General features: G+C 39.5%; 1 protein-coding gene across 1 annotated transcript in view; it reads right to left on the reverse strand.

Moving 5' to 3' along the window:
- LOC109681005 (nuclear RNA export factor 2-like) overlaps positions 1-21,514 on the reverse strand; it is a 33,567-nt gene extending 12,053 nt beyond the window's left edge. Inside the window, exon 1 of the mRNA XM_074064405.1 lies at positions 21,371-21,514. Within this exon, the coding sequence (XP_073920506.1) occupies positions 21,371-21,407 (37 nt within the window). The 5' untranslated portion in view covers positions 21,408-21,514. The remainder of the gene's footprint in view (positions 1-21,370) is intronic.
- Positions 21,515-22,679: the final 1,165 nt, after the last annotated feature.

Consider the following 22,679-nt stretch of genomic DNA (forward strand, 5'->3'; position numbering starts at 1 on the left):
AGCCCAGACATTTCACATATTTATTTTCCCCAAACTTGGAGGTAGACTGGAGTACTCTCACACTTCTCATTGAATTCATTAGGAAATTCTCTTGGTTCTACCTTCAAGATATATTTCAAAATGGAAAGATACATTCAAATACTTAAAGACAAATAACTGCTAACCAAGAATACTATACCTGGTAAAATTATTCTTCTACTCTGAAGGAGAAATAAAGATAACAGATAAACAAAAATGGAGGGAATTCATCACTATCAGACCAGCCCCACAATAAAGAAGTCCTACCTTAGAACTCGAAGATGATAAGTACCATCACTAAAACACATAAATATACAATACCCACTGGAAAATAAATACACTAAAAAAAGATAAGAGAATTAAAACTTAGCATATCAGAAAACTATCAAACATAAAAATTAAAAATAAAAGATTTAGAAAGAAGCAAACAGTAGACAAAGCAAGCAGAATATGAGTAACAAAATGACAGGAAGAGATTCATATTTATCAATAATGACTTTGTAAATAGATTAAATTCACCATTCAAAAGACATATACTGGATGAAAATGCTGCCTAAACACCTAAATATGCTGCCTAGAAGGAGATTACTTCAATGGTGAAGATGTACAAAGTTAGTAGATGGAAGGAAATAGTAAAGATCAGAGCAGAAATCAATAAAATTGAAGTGAAAAGAGAACACAAGAGATCAAGAAAACAAAAAGTTGGGTTTTAGAAAGGATAAACAAAATTAACAAACCTTTTTAGCTAGACTAACCAAGAAAAAAGGAGAAGATTCAAATAAATAAAATCAGAGATGGAAAGGAGACATTACAACTGATTCTATGGAAAGGAAAGAACATAAACTACCATGAATATGCTAAAAACCTGAAAAACAGAAATGGATAAATTCCTGAACACAATACAACCTACCAATCTTAAATCAAGAAGAAACAGAAAATCTAAATAAGCTAATAATGTCTGAGATCAAACCAGTAATCAAAGATTTTCTATCATCCAAAAAAGTCTGAGTCTCGGTGACTTTACAGCTGAATTCTACAAGACATTTTAGGAAGAACTAATCCCACTCTTCTTAAACTATTTAAAAAATTGAAATGGAAGGAAATTTGCTAAACTCTTTTTACAAGTCCATCATTACCCTTACACCAAATCCAAAGGTATAACAACAGAAAAGAAAACTACAGTCAAGCGTGGTGGTGCACACCTGTAATTCCAGCACTCAGGAGGCTGAGGCAGGAGGATCGTGAGTTCAAGGATAGCTTGGGTAACACAGCAAGACCCTGTTTCTTAAAAAGAAAGAAAGAAGGAAGAAAAGAAGGAAGAAAGGAAGGAAAGAAGGAAGGACTGTAAACAAAGAAAGAATGAAATGAAATGAAAGAAGGAAAACCGTAGACACATATGTGATGAACACATGTAAAAATTCTCAAAATACTAGAAAATCAAATTCAACAGAAAATCAGAAAGAGCATAAGCCGTGATCAGGCAGGATTTATCCCAGGGATGCAAGGATGTTTCAGCATACATAAATAAGTGCAACACAACATGTCAACAGAATGAAGGACAAAAGCCATATGATCATTTCAAGAGACACAAAAAATATCATTCAATAAGATGCAGCATCATTTCATCACAAAAACTCAACAAGTTATATAGAAAAAGAACATCCCTCAAAATAATAAAGATTGTATATGAAAAACCCATGGCCAATATCATTCTGAATGAGGGAAAACTGAAAGTGTTTCCTCTAAAATTGGGAATAAGAAAAGTTGTCCACTTTAACCAGTGATATTTAAAGTAGCTCTGGAAGTCTTAGCAGGAGCAACTAGACAACAGAAAGAAATAAAGGGTATCCAGATTGAAAATGATGAAGTTAAATTATTCAAGTTTGTGGAACACATGCTTCTATACACAGAAAAGTATAAATATTACATAAAAATTGTTAGAAATTATAAATGAATTCAGTAAAGTAGAAGAGCACCGAATCACCATATAAAAAAGAAGCATTTTTATGCAGAAATACTGAAAAAGAAGTTAAGAAATCAACTTCATTCAGAACAGCTACAAAAAAATTTTAGGAATAAACTTGACCAAGGAAATGAAAGATCCCTAAGGAAAATTATAAAACCTTGATGAAACAAATTATAGAAGACACAAAAATGGAAATATATTACAAGTTCATGAGATGAAAGAATCAGCATTGTTAAAATGACCATACTACCCAAAGCAATCTATAGATTAAATGCAGTTCTCATCAAAATCCAATGATTTTTCTAAACAGAAATAGAAAAAATTTCTAAAATTCATATGGAACCACAAAAGACCCAGAAGAGTTGAAGTGATGCTGAGTGAAACAAAACAAATGAACAAAAAAAAGCTGGAGGTATCACAATACCTGACTTCAAAACATAATACAAAGCTGTAGTTACTAAAACAGCATGATGCTAGCATAAAAAGACATATAGACAAATGTAACAGAATAGAGAACCCAGAAATTAATTTATACTCATATAACCAACTGATGTTTTACAAAAACACCAAGAACATACTATGGAGAGAAGATATTCATATGCAGAAGGGTGAAACTAGATCCCTTCCTCTCTTCATACACAAACATTAACTCTACTTTTTGTCAGTTAACAACAGCTGATATTTATCTCTGAAATACATATGTGCACATAAGAGGAGACCAGAGGATAATGGGAATAGCCCCTGATGGCGAGTCAGGTGCTCTGAGTTCCAGCTCTACTACTGAAAAGCAGTGGGAGGAAATTGGACTTGATCCCCAGACTCTTCTGGTTGGGGTATTCTATGATTTTATTTCATTTCTTTAGTAATGAAAACCAGAGGCAGTTTTTAGCTCTATTCTGCAGTGAAAGTCTCAAGTTTCATAAGTGCTGCAATTGCAAACTGGTCAGTCTTCAAGATCATTGTTCTGCTGAAGTTGCTCAATAGATCAATTCCTATCACTTCTGTCTTCTTAAAAACCACCATCTTCAACCACGATCTGTGGATACTGGAACTTTCAAGTGCATCAATGACTTGATTTAAGACCTAAGTCCTGGTTAAGTAGGATGAGTCTGAAATACAATTTTTTTCCCATAGGCTGGAATTTAGGCCCTTGATTGTATTGGAAAACACAGCTACTGAGAATTATATAATTAAGACTGAGTGAAGGAGTTCAACTCTGCTATCATTAAACAAATATGTCTTAAATATCTCTTCTATGTGACAGACATTGTTTTAAGTAGATATAACTTCTGTCTTTGTGAAATATGCATATCAGAGGAGCAGGAAATTAAAAAAGCATAAAAAGTAAAACATATGAAAGGAGGTAGTAAGTGAGTGCTAGAGATAACACAAAACAGTAGAGTAAATAGGGTAAGATTTGGAGTGAGTGTTATAATTTAAAATATGGAGTCAGATCAGGATTCATATTCATAGCAAAGGTGAATTCTGAACAAAGACTTGACGGCTGTAAAGGAAGTACCAGGTGAATATATGGAGGAAAATTGTTATAGGCAGAGGAAATAGAATAGCCAGTATGAAGGCCTATGATGGGAGCATGCTTAGTGTATTTAGAAAGAACATAGAAGTGGAGGGAGAAACGAGAATGATAGAAACATTAACTCTAAATAGATCAAAGAACTAACTCTCAAACCTGACACTATGAAACCACTGCAAGAAAACACAGAGGAAACACTTGAAGACATATTGTAGGCAACAATTTTTTAGACAGTACCCAAAAGCACAGGCAACATAAGAAAAAATAGGTAAATAGGGTTGCATCAAACAAAGAAGCTTCTGCTCAGCAAAGCTAACAATCAGCAAGATTAGGTGATAACCTACAGAATAGTAGAAAATATCTGCAAATGGTACATCTGACAATGGATTGACATGCAGAATATATACAGAACTCAAAAAGCTTAATACCAGGAAAAATTCAATCCAGTTAAAACATGGGGTAAATAACTAAGCAGACACTTCTCAAAAGAAGATGTACAAACAGCAAAAAAATGCATGAAAAATGCTCAGCTTCACTAACCATCAGGGAATTGCAAATCAAAACCTCAAGGAGATATCATTTCACCCCAGTAAGAATGGCTATCATCAAAAAGGCAAAAGAACAAATGCTGGCAAGAATGAAGAGAAAAGGGAACCCATGTATACTGTTGGTGGGAATGTAAATTAGTGTACCTGTTATGCAAAATAGTATGGAGGTTCCTCAAAAAATTAAGTATTATAGCAAAAAATTGTTAGAAATTATAAATAAATTCAGGAAAGTAGCAGAATACAAAAATCATCATATAAAACCTTTATACCAAAAATATACTTACACTCCAATGTTTATTGCAGTGCTATATGGAACTATCCAGATGCTCTTCAGTGGATGAATGGATAAAGAAAATGTGGCATATTTACACAGTGGAATAATACTCAACCATAAAAAACGAAGCCCTGTCATTTACATCAATTTGAATGACAATAGAGATCATTATGTTGAGTGAAACAATCCAGACACAGGAAGACCACATGTGCTCACTCATTTATGGAAACCAGTAAGTCAACCTTGTAGAAGTATGGAAGTGACTAGAGATGGAAAAGGATGGGGGGAGGGGGCAAAAAGAAATTAAGAAGGATCCTAGGGCTTGGAAGGGTGCTGTGGGGTGAGAAGCAGTGGTGGAGGGCAGAAGAGTAGATGGACATGATCAACACACAATGTATGTATTAAAGTGAATTTCATTAGTTTGTACATTTAATGTGTTAATAGTTATAAATAAGTAAACAAATATGTAAATAAGGGGTGAGGTATAGCTCAGTGGTAAAGTACTTGCCTAGCATTGGAGTGAGAGGCCCTTGGTTCTATCACCAACACCATAAAAAAAAAGAAAAAGAAAAACTCTTAAACCCATAAATGGCCAAAGATAGAGAGGAAAACAGAAAATGAAATAACTCCATAGTGATATATAATATTTTGATGTTTTCTCTTCTACCAAGCACCTTCACATTTCCAGCCTTACATTTCCTATCAATAAAGTGAGGATTTCAACTAGAATGGTTTCCTTCCAGCTATATGCATCTTTGACTCAGTCTTGTTTCATTTCAATATGATATTGTGCTTCCTGCTCAGGTCCCTCTTGACTAGTGGAACCACAATAACCCTCTGAATTCTAAATGCACAAAGTGAAATAATCCATATTAGCAAGTTAGAGATGGGGATAACTCTTTAAGGCACTAGTGTAGGCAACAAGTGTCTTTTCTACACAGTGGAAAATGTCTTCTAAAATCCAAACTAGAAGCTTGTTAAAACCTGTACTATAAGCTAATTCCAAAATGTTATAGAGGTGGAACAATTAAAGGAAAAAAAAGAGTAAAAATCAATACACTCTAGACTTCTTAGATGTAACTAATGTATCCTAGCCTAAGAATTCCTTCTGGAAAATGCTGAGGTTCAAAATCTTTACCTGTAGGCCCTACTCTCAGTGAGGGAGCTAACCATTGCAGTCTCTGTTCTTTCTATATTCACAACTTCACATTTTCTGTGATTTCTGAAATCAACATCAGGTCAGCATACAGACATTCACCCTGACACAGAGAACCTAGTTTTATTTCACTTATGAAGATTAGATCTAGGTACCTTGTTATAATGAATACATTCCCTTTTTTCCCATTCACACATAGAGTTCATAGAAAGGTCAGGAAAACAACAAAATACCCAACAATCAACAGGGTCAGATAAGCCATGGCTCCACCCAATGCCCTGAGTCTTGCTTGCTGTGTGATCAAGAATTAGCAGTCATCCCTCTGCCTGGAGGGAGAGGGGCCCTGCAGCCCCCCAGCTGGAGCCACCTTAGCTTTAACCATTCTTGCACTTTTTCAGTGATATTGGTGCTATTGCCTATGCCATGTTTTCATTTTAGGCATAGCAAATATTTGTAAACACTTTATTAAAATTTAACCTCTCCTTATAGATGGAGAGACAGAAAAAGATACTGAGAGACTAAGAGACTGACTAGCCAGCCATTGTCACCTCTTCCATTTCTACCACTTTGGCCAGGCCACCAACATTTATCTCCTGATTATACTGCCTTCCAATGGCCACCTGTTTTTATACTTGCTCCCTTACCCTCCATTTTTAACAGCAGGAGGAGCGATTTATTTAAAGTACAAGTCAAATCTTGTTCTTCCTCTGTTCATAATCCTATAACATGCAGAACAAACATTGTCTTATAATAAAACATCCTGCAGGAGAGATCCCAAGATGGCAGCTAGAGGGAGGAAGCAGAAAGTGAGCCTCCTATAGTGAAATCTTGGAGAGACGCTGGAGACACACTTTGCAGGCATAATCACTGAGAAGAGGCATAACTTTGACCCCTCCACACCTCCAGCTGGCGCAGAGAATCTCCACTTCACATTAAACGGAGAAACAAGGAGGGCCCCTGGGCCACCAGTCGCCCACACCCAGATGGCTTGGGAAGACGCGGACCAGGTGAGCTTCGCGGTACCGCAGTACTCCCACAGACAAACCTGGGCCAGAGCAGCATAGCCCCCTGGACAGACTGACCTCCACCGGGGAAAAAAGAGAAACTGAATAATAAGCAATAAGAACAATAAAGACACGTGAGAAAGAGGGGGTGCCCTGAGCGCTGAAGATTAGGGGAAGGGAATCCTTCCTGGGACTGTAAATAAACAAGCCGGCCTGGCCGGAGAGGCTCTGGCGGGAGTGGGGGCACGTGCCTGGCAACCAGGAGCGGGAAAGCTTGTGAGAGTGGCGGAGGGAGGAAAACTCCACAGGAGAGGAGGGAAGACCCACTTCCCACGTGAACTGTAAACAAACATGGCGGCTGGCAGGAGCAGCAGCACCACCCAGTAATCAGGAGCAGGAAAGCTTGTGAAAGTGGCAGTGGGAACAAAACTTCACAGGAGGGGGGGGAAGACCCACCTCCCACATGAACTGTAAATAAACACGCAGGCCTGACAACGTGGGGGCAGTGTCACCTTTCCCAGTGCTTGGAAAGAGGAAAGCTTGTAGCAGAGGCTCGCGCACAGGAGAACTCTGAGCAAACAAAGCCTGCGGGGCCAGGTGAGTGCTAAGCTCACCCCAGAGATCTGCATAAATAACGTCTCCAGCAACATCAGGTTGACAGCAGTGGGCAGGCAAGCCACAGCTGCAGATACCATTCTAAGAGCTGTCTCCAGACTCTTTTTTTTCTTTTTCTCCCTACCCTTGATGAGAGAACAACCAAATTACACCTGCATGCTGAAAAACTTACTGAAACTGTATTGCATTTGAACTTGGGACACTTGGTGGGTTTTTTTTTTTTATGTGTGTGTGTGTAGTTTTGTTCTACTTTATGTGTCCCCTTTGATGAGACAACTACAGAACAACATCTGAGGCACCATCTCCAGGATTGGAGACTGAGACTGACACCCAAATTTTCAATCCTCTCTATGTCTCTCAAATGTCTGTTCAGCTTACTGTCAATTAGTACACTAACACTCCACTTCATGATCAAAGCTCTAAGAAAACTAGGAATAGAAGAAATGTACCTCAACATTGTGAAGACTATATATGACAAACTTATAGCCAACATCATACTTAATGGTGAAAAACTGAAACCTTTCCCCTAAAATCAGGAACAAGACAAGGATACCCACTATCCCCACTCCTATTCAACATAGTACTGGAATTCCTAGCCAGGGCAATTTGGCAAGAAGAAGGAATAAAAGGAATACAAATAGGTAAAGAAACTGTCAAAATATCCCTATGTGCAGATGACATGATCCTATACCTTAAAGACCCAAAAAACTCTACTCAGAAGCTTCTAGACATCATCAATAGCTATAGCAAGGTAGCAGGATATAAAATCAACATAGAAAAATCATTAGCATTTCTATACACTAACAATGAGCAAACTGAAAAAGAATGTATGAAAATAATTCCATTTACAATAGCCTCAAAAAAAATCAAATACCTAGGTGTAAACCTAACAAAAGATGTGAAAGACCTCTACAAGGAAAACTATACACTTCTGAAGAAAGAGAATGAGGAAGACTATAGAAAGTGGAGAGATCTCCCATGCTCATGGATTGGTAGAATCAACATAGCAAAAATGTCTATACTCCCAAAAGTAATCTACATGTTTAATGCAATTCCCATCAAAATTCCAATGACATTCATTAAAGAGACTGAAAAATCTACCGTTAGATTTATATGGAAACACAAGAGGCCACGAATAGCCAAGGCAATACTCAGTCAAAAGAACAACGCAGGAGGTATCACAATACCTGACTTCAAACAATATTACAAAGCAATAACAATAAAAACAGCATAGTACTGGCACAAAAACAGACATGAAGACCAGTGGAACAGAATAGAGGACCCAGATATGAAGCCACACAACTATAACCAACTTGTCTTTGACAAAGGAGCTAAAAATATATGATGGAGAAATAGCAGCTTCTTCAACAAAAACTGCTGGGAAAATTGGTTAGCAGTCTGCAAAAAACTGAAACTAGATCCATGTATATCACCCTATACCAATATTAACTCAAAATGGATCAAGGATCTTAATATCAGACCACAAACTCTAAAGTTGATACAGGAAAGAGTAGGAAATACTCTGGAGTTAGTAGGTATATGTAAGAACTTTCTCAACGAAACCCCAGCATCACAGCAACTAAGAGATAGCATAGATAAATGGGACCTCATAAAGCTAAAAAGCTTCTGTTCATCAAAAGAAATGGTCTCTAAACTGAAGAGAACACCCACAGAGTGGGAGAAAATATTTGCCAACTATATATCAGACAAAGGACTGATAACCAGAATATATAGGGAACTTAAAAAACTAAATTCTCCCAAAACTAATGAACCAATAAAGAAATGGGCAAGTGAGCTAAACAGAACTTTCTCAAAAGAAGAAAATCAAATGGCCAGAAATCACATGAAAAAATGCTCACCATCTCTAGCAATTAAGGAAATGCAAATTAAAACCACGCTAAGATTCCACCTCACCCCTGTTAGAATAGCCATCATTAGCAACACCGCCAACAACAGGTGTTGGCGAGGATGCGGGGAAAAAGGAACCCTCTTACACTTTTGGTGGGAATGTAGACTAGTACAACCACTCTGGAAAAAAATTTGGAGGCTACTTAAAAAGCTAGACATTGATCTACCATTTGATCCAGCAATACCACTCTTGGGGATATACCCAAAAGACTGTGACACAGGTTACTCCAGAGGCACCTGCACACCCATGTTTATTGCGGCACTATTCACAATAGCCAAGTTATGGAAACAGCCAAGATGCCCCACCACTGACGAATGGATTAAGAAAATGTGGTATCTATACACAATGGAATTTTATGCAGCCATGAAGAAGAATGAAATGTTATCATTCACTGGTAAATGGATGGAATTGGAGAACATCATTCCGAGTGAGGTTAGTCTGGCCCAAAAGACCAAAGATCATATGTTCTCCCTCATATGTGGACATTAGATCAAGGGCAAACACAACAATGGGATTGGACTTTGAGCACATGATAAAAGTGAGAGCACACAAGGGAGGGGTGAGGATAGGTAAGACACCTAAAAAATTAGCTAGCATTTGTTGCCCTTAACGCAGAGAAACTAAAGCAGATACCTTAAAAGCAACTGAGGCCAATAGGAAAAGGAGACCAGGAACTAGAGAAAAGGTGAGATCAAAAAGAATTAACCTAGAAGGTAACACACAAGCACAGGAAATTAATGTGAGTCAACTCCCTGTATAGCTATCCTTATCTCAACCAGCAAAAACCCTTGTTCCTTCCTATTATGGCTTATACTCTCTCTACAACAAAATTAGAAATAAGGACAAAATAGTTTCTGCTGGGTATTGAGGGGGTGGGGGGGAGAGAGAGGGGGTGGAGTGGGTGGTAAGGGAGGGGGTGGGGGCAGGGGGGAGAATGATCCAAGCCTTGTATGCACATATGAATAATAAAATATAAAAAAAAATCCTGCAACAGGGCCTTGACGCCCATCAGTATGTTTAAAAAAAAACTGTGAGCTGATAACAATACTCAAAACCAAAACCAAAAAAAGAACCTTGTTGTTGACAGTTGGTGAATGCTAGGAGACCAACTTATTTTAATAAAAATTTGAAAATAAATGGGAAGAATTAAATATTTCTGTTTTTCCTGTACAAGCTGTATGTAAAAATACCCACAATACCGATAAGAGTTTCTTTTTATAAGAATATTTCTGCTAATATGTAAAGAAAACAAGGGAATTTGATGAACATTATTTAAAAATCCCTAATTAAATAAAGGATCTATATAAATGACATCAATACTTAGTAAAATCACATCGCGAAAAGAAAACAACCACACATCGTGTGCGTTCTTATGGGAGTCATCTAGGAAATATTCTTGCCCAAAACATTGCACCTGAATCTAATTAAGCTTCAGTAGAAATCTACATTTTGTATCAACATGGAGATGCAATGACTCAAATGCATGAAAAATAGTTCATTTTCTTTAATAAATAAGGAGAAAGAGAGAGAGAGACATTGAGATGTGCTATGTGCATACATCTATTGTGTGCTTGCATGCTATTGAATATATTATGCATATAAACAGATATATGTTCAAAATGTAATCATATGGTAAAATATCTGGAAACTGCTGTTTTCATTTAACAATTTTTATATCATTGGATGTTCAGAAATAATGTTTGAGTTTTATCATTTACTAAATTAATACGCTTTTCCTTTAAAGACATTGTAGAAATTAAAGCTAAGATCACTTGTTTACCAGAGCAAGAAACAAGAGTTTAATTTTACTGAGCTGAAAGCTCAAGAAAGAATAAGCATTATTATGGTAGGCATGGTAGTGCATACCTGTAATCCCAGCTACTTTGGAGACTGAGGGAGAAGGATCAAGAGTTTAAGGCCAGTTCCCAGGCAAAGTTAGAGAGACTCTATCTTAAAAACAAAATAAAACAAACAAAACAGGACTGTGTACTCGTGACTCACACCTGTAATACTCAGAAGGCAGACGTTAGTTGGATTGTTGTTCAAAGCCAGCCGAGGCAAATAGTTCTCAAGACCCTGTCTTGAAAAAATCCTTCACAAAAAAGGGCTGGTGGAGTGGTAGAAGGTGTAGGACCTGAGTTAAAACCCTAGTACTGCCAAAAAAAAAAAAAAAAAAAAAAACCCAAAAAATCAGCAAAGTAGCTGAAATGTCAGAGCACTTGTTAGATCCTGGGTTCAATTCCCAGTATTGCAAAAAAGAAAAGTTACATATTATTAATCAAAATATATATTTTCATATTTTTGAAAATGTTTAAATAATAATTTCTGATCTTAATAGAACTTATATATTAAATTATCATTTTAGTTAAATTTTAATTGTCACAAACTTTACTAACAAAATTTCAATATTTAACAGATAATTTCAAGGTTTTGCTGCTATAAACAATGCTATAAGCTTAGTATTGTACACATATTCTATCCACAGTCTTCATACACTAATTCTCTAAGTGGATTATTTAGGTCAAAACATGAATGTCTTCCAAGTAGGGTTGGTGGAGCTCACCTGTGGAAGGCATAGGTAGGCGGGTGATTGTCTCAGGCCCACACTGGCAAAACACTAGACCCTGTCTGAAGAACTAAAGCAATAAAAGATTAGGGCGTTGCTCAAGTGATACAGTGAGTGCATAGCAAGTCTGAGACTCCAAGTTCAAAACCCAGTACAAACATGAATGGTTTCAATTTTAAGAGTTTTTATTTCTGTGCTGGGGTTTGAATTCAGGGCCTACATGCTTGCTAGGCAGGCACTCTTACCACTTGAGCCACTCTGTCAGTCTAAGAATTTTTTTATAAGTGGCATTTTCAAAATACATTATACCTATTTGTATAAGAATCAATGAACAAGCATATATCTTCACCAGCTCAATAACAATTGAAAATTTCATATATACAGAAATAACAACTGATAGTTTTCAAATTTAACTTTTGGAAAAACATTGCTGGTAAATGTGTGTGTGAAAAGTGAAGCATGGGGGCCTAAGATGAGAATGAGCAATGGAAATCTAATAAAGTAAGAAAAATACCTGAGGTACCAAATATATGCTAGCTAAACCTATGCACCTGGAAAACTTCATGGAAAGCGTATTACACCAACTTTCCTGTTCTTAAATGTTAGAAAGTAGAGACAGTGAAGGAGATAACAATTTTTGCTTAATCAAACTACGCATTTGAAAAAATAAATTTATTTTTCCTTCCAGCGATGAAAGACTAGCTAAATTGGATTAAACGTCTAAGAACATCTACGTAAGTGTGGGAAATTATTTAAAATAAAATGTTATTCAAAGGCATTAAAGAACTCACAATGCAGTAAGATGTTATGGGGCAAATGTTGGGAAAAATGAAACCGCTCAAGTTCCCTTAATCATTGAGGCTGCTTTTTGTTTCCAGCAAGAGTGAATGATTCCTGAGAAGGCATGTAAAATGTTGAAATGCTGTGAATTTAAGCAAATCTTCAGAGTCATGGTGCTAAGAGCAGAACTTTGAGTTTGAGTCGGCTAAGGAGAGGTGACCCTGGCAAACCAAAGGTCTTGGAACCTCCCAGAACTATACCAGGTCAGTAAAGGTAAGCGGGAAATAGACTAGCTCTTCAAGCACAGAAATTCAGATTAATCATCTCAAACACCAGTGGGTTAATAATCTCAAACACCAACAGGATTGAAGAGTTTTTTTTTGGCTTCGTGTTGTGCTGTTTTTAAAAATATTCCGAGCCTCCTAGCTTCCGCCCCATCCGCTGACGCTCTGGGCTGTAGATGGTGGTTGGCTGCACCACAAGCTCCAACCTGAGCAGCAGGGGTGCAGGGGACAGGGCAGTCATCGCCTGCCTCCCATCAGTGGCGGTGGCCAGTGGCAGCGGTTCCTTGGGATTTTTTTTTAAGTTGCTGCGATTTTAGCAGGCTGAAACAAAAACAACAACAAAAATTCTTTCCTGGAGGGAGATATCTTCATTCTAAGACCAAAATAATTAAATCTACTACTTCCCTGCAAAGAATTAAGTGAAAAGGGAGATGAAATGATTGAAAACCAAGCAAGCAAAAAGAAATGAATGAATGAATGAATAAATATCAATAAAAATTAACCACATAACCATATAGAAATGTAGATAGTCCAGAAAATGACATTTTTGTCAAGAATATAAAAGACTGAAGTTTCAGCCACAAACCGCAAAATACAAAAAAATGAGCAGAATTTCTGGAACTCAAAAGTGCAATAACTGAAATTAAGAACAATTACATGATTGGCATAATAACAGAACAGACATACGTGAAGAGAGAATGGGGGGGGAATTTAGAAAAAAAAAGGGTCTGAAGAAAATTTCCAGAATGAGATATGGAGAGATAAAATGAAGAATACAAAAATGAAAGGAGTAAAAAACAAACATGTTTTATTGAGTCCTAGAAGGAAGGGTAAAAATGGTACAGAAATAGTATTTTAAGACAAAATAAGACATTTCTTGAAGGAACAAGAAATATTAAGTCACAGATGCAAAAAGCAAAATGTTATCCAGCATAGTGGGGTTGGAAGAAAACCAAACCCAGGCAAAAAACAGGCACCATTCATAGTAAAGCTGTTGAAACCCAAAGAAAGAGAAGAAGTATTTGAAGTTTACAGACAAAAAAATAGGTTATCTTAAATGAGCAAAACTAAGGATGATATATAATTTTTAAGCAGAAATAATGGTACTTTGAAGAAAGTGAAATTATATACACATAACACTGAAGCAAAATACCTGCACATCAAGAATTTTGTTTCTATGAAAACCTTATCTTTCAAAAATGGAAGTTAAATAAATTTTAACACAAACAAACCTAGGCAAATTTGTTACCAATTCAAAACTAAGGATTCATCCTTAACAAAGAAATATGATTTTTGATGAAGTCAGGTATATGTAAGAATGAAGAATAATGACACTAGTAAATATATGCAGAAAACTGAGTGATCATTGAGTGTATGATATAGTGATCATTTCTTTGAACAATTTAAATGTAAAAATAAATAAATATATAATGAAAATGCACAATGGCAAATCAGAAGGGGCATTAGTAGAGCTAATGTTGTAAAATGTCTGTTAACCAAGGAAACGTAACAGAAATGATGTACATTGGACTGTATGAAGGCAAGATATGCATTGTAATCTGAAGAGTGAAGACTACAAAAATGACAAACGAATATTTCAGTACCAAGCTAAATGAGTCAAAAATTTAATCAATTAAAAAGTAATATCAACATTACAAAAAAGGGAGAAGAAATTAGAATAGGAACATAAAAGCATAGATAAGGATGATATATTTAAGCCAAAGTATATTTTGGAATTACTTGTAAATAGACTTATGATTTCAAATTAAAATGAGAGATCATAGACTGGGTTGTACCTCAATGGTAGAGTATGTATTTAGTGTATACAAGGCTCTAGGTTTGATCTTCAGCATCACACACACAGACACACACACACAGATCATAAGAATAGATAAAACTATTAATTCAATTAAATGTTCCTTAAAAGGGACTCACAAATAAATTGATATGGAAAATTTGAAAAAAAAAAAAGATGGCAAAACACTGACCAGCTGGAAGCTGATATACCCTATAGAGAAAAAAAAATACGGGGAAAACAGTACTAGGTGTTGGGTCTAGAGACCTAAGGCAGATAAGTTAGTATCCCATACCCCACGGAGGGCAATATCATTTCTACATCCTGAGGAGATGGAGGCCTGCATTCCTGCATCCTAAAGGAGAGATACAGATCTGCCACAGGGCTGATGAGCAAAATGCTCTCAAGATTGTTCCCTTCTCCCAATAAAGGTGCTAACCAAACCAGTTCACCTAAGAAAGTCCTTGAAATACAAGGCCAATGAGAAAACCCCCCAACTCAGAGTTAAAATGTCCATAAAAACCCCAACCTTCACCTGTGCAGTGGAGCTTTCGGGCTCCATTGCAGTTCCCTAACCATAGCTTTTCCTTTCTCTCTAATAAATCCTACTTTATATACTGACTTTGGCTCATCATTCAGCTGCCTCATGAGCCAGTTCTCTGGCCCATGAGGGCAAGGACCCTCGACACCAGCACATAACATTTTGGCGACACACAAAGCGACCCAATCTCTTCTGAACCAAGGTCTGTATAGGTTGTGCCAAACTGGGAAAGGCTGCCTAGGAATGTGACCATGAGCGTCTGGCACTCCAACGGAGTCTGTTTTCCAGTAGAGACCCCCCCACCATGGCCTAGCTACAGTGGAACTCTTAGGCTGACCCTCTCTCTCTCTGTCTTGTTAAGGAAGTTTTCTCCCTTGGGAAACTGAGGAAAAGCTCCAAGCCCACTACAGCTGGACGGCAGGCAATCTGAGGAAACTCAGAGGCCAGGTGGGGGACTATACCACACTGCCAATGCTACATGGGTGGAACCCGACTTCAGTGCACTGAGGCTTACTTTTTCCTCTCTTTAAACACTAATTCTCTCTTTCAAGATCTGACCCACTTAAGAGGAGGTCCGAAAACAGCTGGTGGAAAGGAAAGTTTGTCTTGAAACCACAAAAGGTGTTCTGGCCAGGGCAGTCCCCAGTGTCACCCAAAGGCTGGAGATGCAACTTCCTGACCCACCCTGAGGCCCCAAAGGTGGCTGTCTCGGACCCCTCCAGCCATGTCCGTGGCAAACAGACAATCAGATCTCTCATGCTTCCTTCATAGTTTCTGTGGCCTGAGAGTGGCAGTCATCCCTTGCTTCCAGTGCTCCAGTACTGCCTTTGGGCAGGATCGACCTGGACAGCAGTGATGACCAATAATCCCTCATGCATTGAGCCTGGAAACTCTCTTCCCCCAACCCTCAGCCTCTCCTTCCTCTTTCCCAAGCAGTTCTAAACAGCTGTGGGTTTCCTTCAGTGAGTTTGGAAAATACACCTGTTCTGCTCCCTCTGGTCTCACCTTGTCCTTTATCTCTGTCCTCCCCCTCGCTAGGCTTACTGGGATCCTGGCTTCCCATGAAAAACTTGTAGCATGGTACCTTATGACTTAAGTTATTCCAACTAGTTTACCAGCCCTCTTGGTCCAAAGCAACTTTAAATCAGCTGCTAGGCACTAGCAAGGCAAAACTGCTTACAAAAAAACTACAGCTGCCATGCTCATGCCCTAACTCTGCCCCCACAAGGGGAGGAGGGAAAGCAAACAGGCGCACTCATGCACAGGGATGCTGGCTCCTGGGCACAGCGGGATGCCTGCCATAGCTAAGAGAATCCATAGAGAGGACCCAGCACATCCTAGGCAGCCAGCCACACATGGCGATGGCTGCGGCCCACCGCCACTTCCCCAAAATGGATGAGAGGAAAAATAAATGCATGCAGGTGCGTATACATGGGAAGGGGAGAGGGGCAACAGGCCGCAGGATGGGATCGCTCATCCTGGGCGTGGAAGGAGGCAATGGTGGGGTTCCCAGACCCACCTTATGCCTTGGGCCTCACCGACCCAGCCCTTGTAAGCTAACTGTTATCTCAAGGTTATAGTCCCAGAAATAGCAAAATGGGCATTACTGTGGTCTCTAAACTTCTCATTTAACATTTCCTATACTTTTGGCCTCACCATAAATGTTCCCTCCAAATATTAGCATTAGTCATCCCTTATGGTACTGTTATTGCCCTGGGGTGCCCTCTGAATGCCCTTCTCTAACTTTACAGACATGTGTTCCTTTGTTAGAAAGGTAGCCTTTATCAAAGAGGCTGCCTGCTGTTAGATAAAAGGCAGAAGCCTAGTGCTTTTTTTTTCTCTTCCCACTGCTTTGGTCAGGTGGTCTAACCCAACCAGTTCACTTTCCCCGGTCCTGACCACAGATGGGGGGAAAGTCACGAGACAGGGATGCCTGGACTGGTTAGTAAGGTCATTCCCAGTCAGGATGCTGACCCAGTTTATTGTTGTCATCTTTCTAAATGGACCTTCCCCCTTCCAGTCTTCTGGCCTGTCTATTAAAACATTGAAAGGAAATGTTGGAAGCTTTGTACTGAAGCCTGGCCTCAGTATACCTTGGGTGACCAAGAGAAGTGGCCTTCATAGGGTTCCTTAAATTGCAATACCATACTCTAATTAGACCTTTTCTGTACAAGGGAGGAAAAAGTAAACTGAGGTCCCTTATACAAATTTTCTTTTACCTCTGAGACCACCCAGATTGGCTCCACAATTGCTATCTAGACACTCTACCGCTGGCCATTCTTTGTAAGCCACAAGATAAACATGGGAAAGGAGGACCAGAAATGCCCCTTATCAATGACAAAGCCCACCCCTACTACTCGACCCTTTGCCCTACCTTCTAAGCCACCCTAATATTTAGAACTCCTTAATGGGTGCTTCCACCTTCAACAGGCAATGGTAGGAAGAGGGCGAGTCTATGTCCCCTTCCAGTTATCTGATCTAAGGGAAATCAAAAAAAGATCTGGGCAGCTATACTGATGCACCTGACCAATACATTCAAGCCTTTATCTCTGTGATTCAAACCTTTCAACTGACATGAAAAGATATTATGTTTCTATTAGACCAGACCCTTTTCTCATTAGAAAAGCAATGGGTTCTGGCCCAGGCCACTCAGGTTGGAAATGATTACCATTTACAATGAGCCCGAATACTAGTGGCACCTGGAAATGAGGGAAAAATTGTGCCTACCTACAGGGGCACAGGCAGTCCCCTTGACAGATCCGTACTAAAAGGGGCTGGTAATATGGCTCAAGCAGTAGAGTGCCACTTTACAGGCACAAAGTCCTGAGTTCAAATCCCAGTACAGCCAAAAGAACAAAGATATTTGGGGCTGAGGAAGTAGCTCAGTGGGAGAGTGTCTGCCCAACATGTGCAAGGTCCTGGGTTTAATTCCCCAACATTGCTAAATTAAAAAAAATGGTAAAAAAGATAAGTGGTGTTAATGTCACTTAATCCATCTCATAGTGAAAGGGCTAAAAAGGATCAAAGTCAAACCTCTAAACCATTCCCAGGTGACTATAGTATAACAAGGTCCTGAAGAAAACCCCCTTCCCTTTCTGCAGCATCTTAAGGATGCTATCAGAAAGTATACCACAGTGGACCTAGACTCACAGGTGGGAGAGGTTCTTCTCAAAGATAAATTTCTAACTCAGTCAGCCCCAGATATTCATAGAAAACTCAGTCTGTGGCTGAAAGAGAAAAGTCATTGGACCAATCAATACAGCTAGCCATGTCTGTATATTATAACCGGGATATTACTAAGGAGAGAAAAAGACAAACATCATGACCTCATTGCAGCACTCAGAGAAGGCTCCACCCGACTGGGGCCTACATCTTGAGTTTGCTACTGTTGTGGACAGGAGGGGCACTTCCATAGGGAATGCAAAAAGGGGGGACAGTCCAGGAGTCAGCCCCACCCCCAACCAGGACCCTGCCCTCTCTGCAAGGGTAACCACTGGAGGTCTAAGTGCCCGCCTCTCCAGATGGAAGGTGAGGTGCCACCTCCTATGGATTGATGAGTCCCAGTCTCCTGTCCACGCTCTACTTCTTGGCATCAATGTTGAGGAACCATAATGACAGAAAAGCAAAAGGTCATTTTCCTGCTAGATAGCGGAGCTCATTTCTGTCTTACCTTTCTCTCCCGGTCCCAGGTCTAATGACAAAAGTGATCATTTGGAGCAAATCTAGCCAGCCCCTAGAGCACTAGTTTACCCGGCCTCTGGCCTGCTCTTGGGGAGACCTCCTCTTCTGTCACTCTTTCCTCATAGTCCCTGAAACTCCAGTGCCTCTGCTGGGATGGGATTTACTATCTCAACCAAAAGCTCAAATTCTCCTCCCCCAGGCAGCTATCTCTGCTGCCCCCTCCTTCAGGAACAAATAGATTCCACAGTGTGGACTGATGGGGTAAATGTAGGGCAAGCCTGGATGGCCCTCCCTATTCAAATAAAACTCAAAGATCCCTCACAGTTTCCACACCAAAAACAACATCCCCTCAAGCCTGAGGGACATGAGGCCTTATGCCTATCATAAAACAACAAGGGCTACTAGTTGGTTGCTCCAGCCCCTATAATAAATTTAAAATTCTTAGTTAATATTAAAACACAAGTTACAAAGTAAACAAGTAGAAAGGATATAGACATGTATTGAGTATATTTTTTAAGAAGTTAAAGGAAAAAAAAGGAATTTCTTTTCGGATGAGAAACGATTTTATAAAGAGGGTTTGCCTTAAAGATTGTTCCAAATATGGAGAGGAGGGATAAGGAAAAACCATCAAAGGGTTCAAAATATTATATAAAGGTCTGAGTAATTCTTAAGTGTATAATAAAAAGCTACAGTGTATGATAAAGTTAAAGTAGACTGTAATCTAAGAGTTGCCTAAAAGATTTTTAGGGTCATGTCAAACTAAAATCAAATTCTGCCTATAAAATAACAAGGTTATCTCAATATTGTTCTACAAAAAACTGTTATAGGAAAGATTTTATTAAAAAATTACTTGTGTTTTCTGTTAATCTTGTCAAGCTTTAAGTACCACTAAATCAGAGTTCATTTATGTATTTGCTCATGTTTCTTAAATGACCACCTTAGAACTGTGTAGTGTCTATACTTTATCTAAATATGGTACAAACATTTACAAAGTTGAAAGTGTCAATTTATATAAAATAATGAACTAAAGCTCTCTTTTATCCAAAAGTGTTACATTTAATCTAAATCCTGACAGTCAGCCCTGGCCTCCCACAGGTCACCTACCTAGGTGTGTTCTTAAAGGGAGAAACTCACTCCCTGAGTCATGAGGGAATTGACCCAATCCTCTGTTTCCCACTCACCCATACCATAAAACAGCTTAGAGCTTTCTTGGGAGTTACAGGATTTTGTAAAATCTAGATTCCTAGATATGCAGCCCTTACAAGACACCTTTTTATGCTCCTACTAATATTCCTATTTGGGTCTTGTATAATAAATGCTCTCTCCAGATTTATATCTCAACAGGTCCAGTGGATCAAACTCCAGCTTTTAGTCAAGGAATACTCATCTCTGCCTAGGCATGAGCCCTCCATCAGGTTCTATCCCCGGGCCCCTGAAAACTATACAGGTTAACCCCTGAGACAAGTACCCTCTCTCCTATTCCCCCAGTGCCCCATTGTCAGCACGAAGAAGCTAGATGAGTCATCATTGCCCCTCTCCCCAACAGCAGTTGGGTGCTTACCTCAGAGGGGACTTGTTGGGTCTGGAGAACTAAGGCAGATGAGTGAGTATCCCATACCCCACGGAGGGCAATATCATTTCTACATCCTGAGGAGATGGAGGCCTGCATTCCTGCATCCTAAAGGAGAGATACAGATCTGCCACAGGGCTGATGAGCAAAATGCTCTCAAGATTGTTCCCTTCCCCCAATAAAGGTGCTAACCAAACCAGTTCACCTAAGAAAGTCCTTGAAATACAAGGCCAATGAGAAAACCCCTCAACTCAGAGTTAAAACATCCATAAAAACCCCAGCCTTCACATGTGCAGTGAGCCACCAGCTTCTGGGCTCCACTGCAGTTCCCTACCTGTAGCCTTTCCTTTCTCTCTAATAAATCCTACTTTATATACTGGCTTTGGCTCATCATTCAGCTGCCTCACAAACCAGTTCTCTGGCCTGTGAAGGCAAGGACCCTCAACACCAGCACGTAACATAGGGAAAATAGGATATTTCATAGTGATAAGGTTCAATTCAATATGAACATGTTAATAAAACAAATTTGTATGTGCCTTTTACCATAGAGCCAAAATATGCACAATAAAACTCACAGAAATAATAAAAGGATGAATCCAGTCTCAGTGGGAAATTTTTACAAACCTCATTGAATGATAAACAGATAAAACCTAGTTAGATGAAGATTTAAGTAACCCCAGTAACAAATTTTACTTGATGAAACACTGCATATGACAACACATGAGGCATTTCAGAAAATATCATCTGTTGGGCTATAAAGCCAGCTTACAGGAGCCTACAGGGATAATAGAATTTACCAGGAATGGTTGCTGTGAAAATTCAAACGCATGCCCCTCCTCCACCTCCAGTATGAATGCTAAGAATGTTAATTTCCAATACCTTCCTCCCTCCCCCTCAGGTGGGAGACCTGAGGATCCTAGAGGACCAAATGACTCAAATCTTTTCTCTAAACCAGGGAAGTATCTCAGTTATAGCCACAGAAGGGAAGGTTTTCCTTATGGAGCCATGTCCTCAAGGAAGTGGAAAACAGTCAGTGTGGGCCCTCACCAACTGGGCCCCTATTTTTCTGGGTGTCCTGTGGGTGGGAGAGGGGGTACAGAATCCCTCTACCTTATTCTGATCAACTCACCCATAGTATGTCTCGAAGACAGTGGCCTGTCACCCATGTCTTCACAGCTTTCTCATGAGGAAACTCTCTGTGGTCTGGAGCCGAGTTAGGAGAAGATGGAAGAGGGTTGCTGAGGAAGATGAGAGCAAGCGCCAAACCACTTTGTTAGGGCTACACAAACAAAATGGAGTCCTTACAGGAAATCCCTTCTCCAAGATCATAGAGTCTTAAGAGAGCACTGAGTGGACCAGAGGAAACTTAACTTTTTGTTCTTACTGCCCCCTGAGTCTAATACAAGTCAAACACCCAGGGAATCTTCTGCAAGGATAGTTAGCTACAATCTGTAGGGCTGGAACTCAGATACTTGTTGCTACAAATAAGGGGACTCTGTAAGCCAGACTCTGTATCAGCTGAATTACATTGTGTTCTTTTGTGGAACACAGGAGACTGCAGACTCCCTAGCCACTTCTTTTCCCAGACGTTGCAGAAGTTTAGGGAAGTGTAGGAGCTTAGCTGGGAGTAATCAGATTCTACAGAGAGGTGCAAACACTGGACCTGAAGTCTGAATGGTCATGATCTCACCACAAATAGCTTTAATAAACTTCTCTACAATATGTGGGATTTACTTAAAGGAATGTAAAGTTACAGTAGCATTTGAAATAACTCCAGCCCATCCCAGAAAGGTCACAGTAGGGGGAAAAAAAGTCACATAGAAAGGCGCCCCCTTGGTAGTCAAACTCAGAACATTATCTCTGAAAGTCTCAGGCCAAAAGGCTCTTTTTTTTCAAGGTGGAGGAAGTAAGAGAAGGACCTGGCCTCCAGTGCATCAGCCAGAAGGTTATGAAATTTTGCATCCTCTGGCAGCAGTTCCTTACTGGCTCTCTATCCTCAGAGAGAGGACATCCAATCCCTGAGTGGACATGAAGGGAAATATGCATGTAACAGTGTGAATATGGCCAGGCCCTTGGCTCACACCTGTAATCCCAGCTACTCAGGAAGCAGAGATCAGGAGGATAGTGATTGGAAGCCAGCTCAGGCAAAAAATTAGTGACACCCCTCATCTCAATCAATAAACTGGGTGTGGTGGTGCATTCCTGTGGGTGTGGTGGTGTGCACCTGTCATCCCAGGTATGCAGGAGGCGAAGGTAGGAGAATTATGGTCTGAGGCTGGCCCAGGTAAAAACACAAGACCTTACCTGAAAAAAAAAACTGAAGCAAAAAAAAGCATGAGGGCATTGTTCAAGTTATAGAGTGCCTGCCTAGGAAAAGTGAGGCCTTGAAGTGAAATCCCAATAATGCCCCCCAAAAAAGTGTGGTCATGACGGTACAG

This window comes from Castor canadensis, chromosome X (genome assembly GCF_047511655.1).
Source record: "Castor canadensis chromosome X, mCasCan1.hap1v2, whole genome shotgun sequence".
Classification (NCBI taxonomy): Eukaryota; Metazoa; Chordata; class Mammalia; order Rodentia; family Castoridae; genus Castor; species Castor canadensis.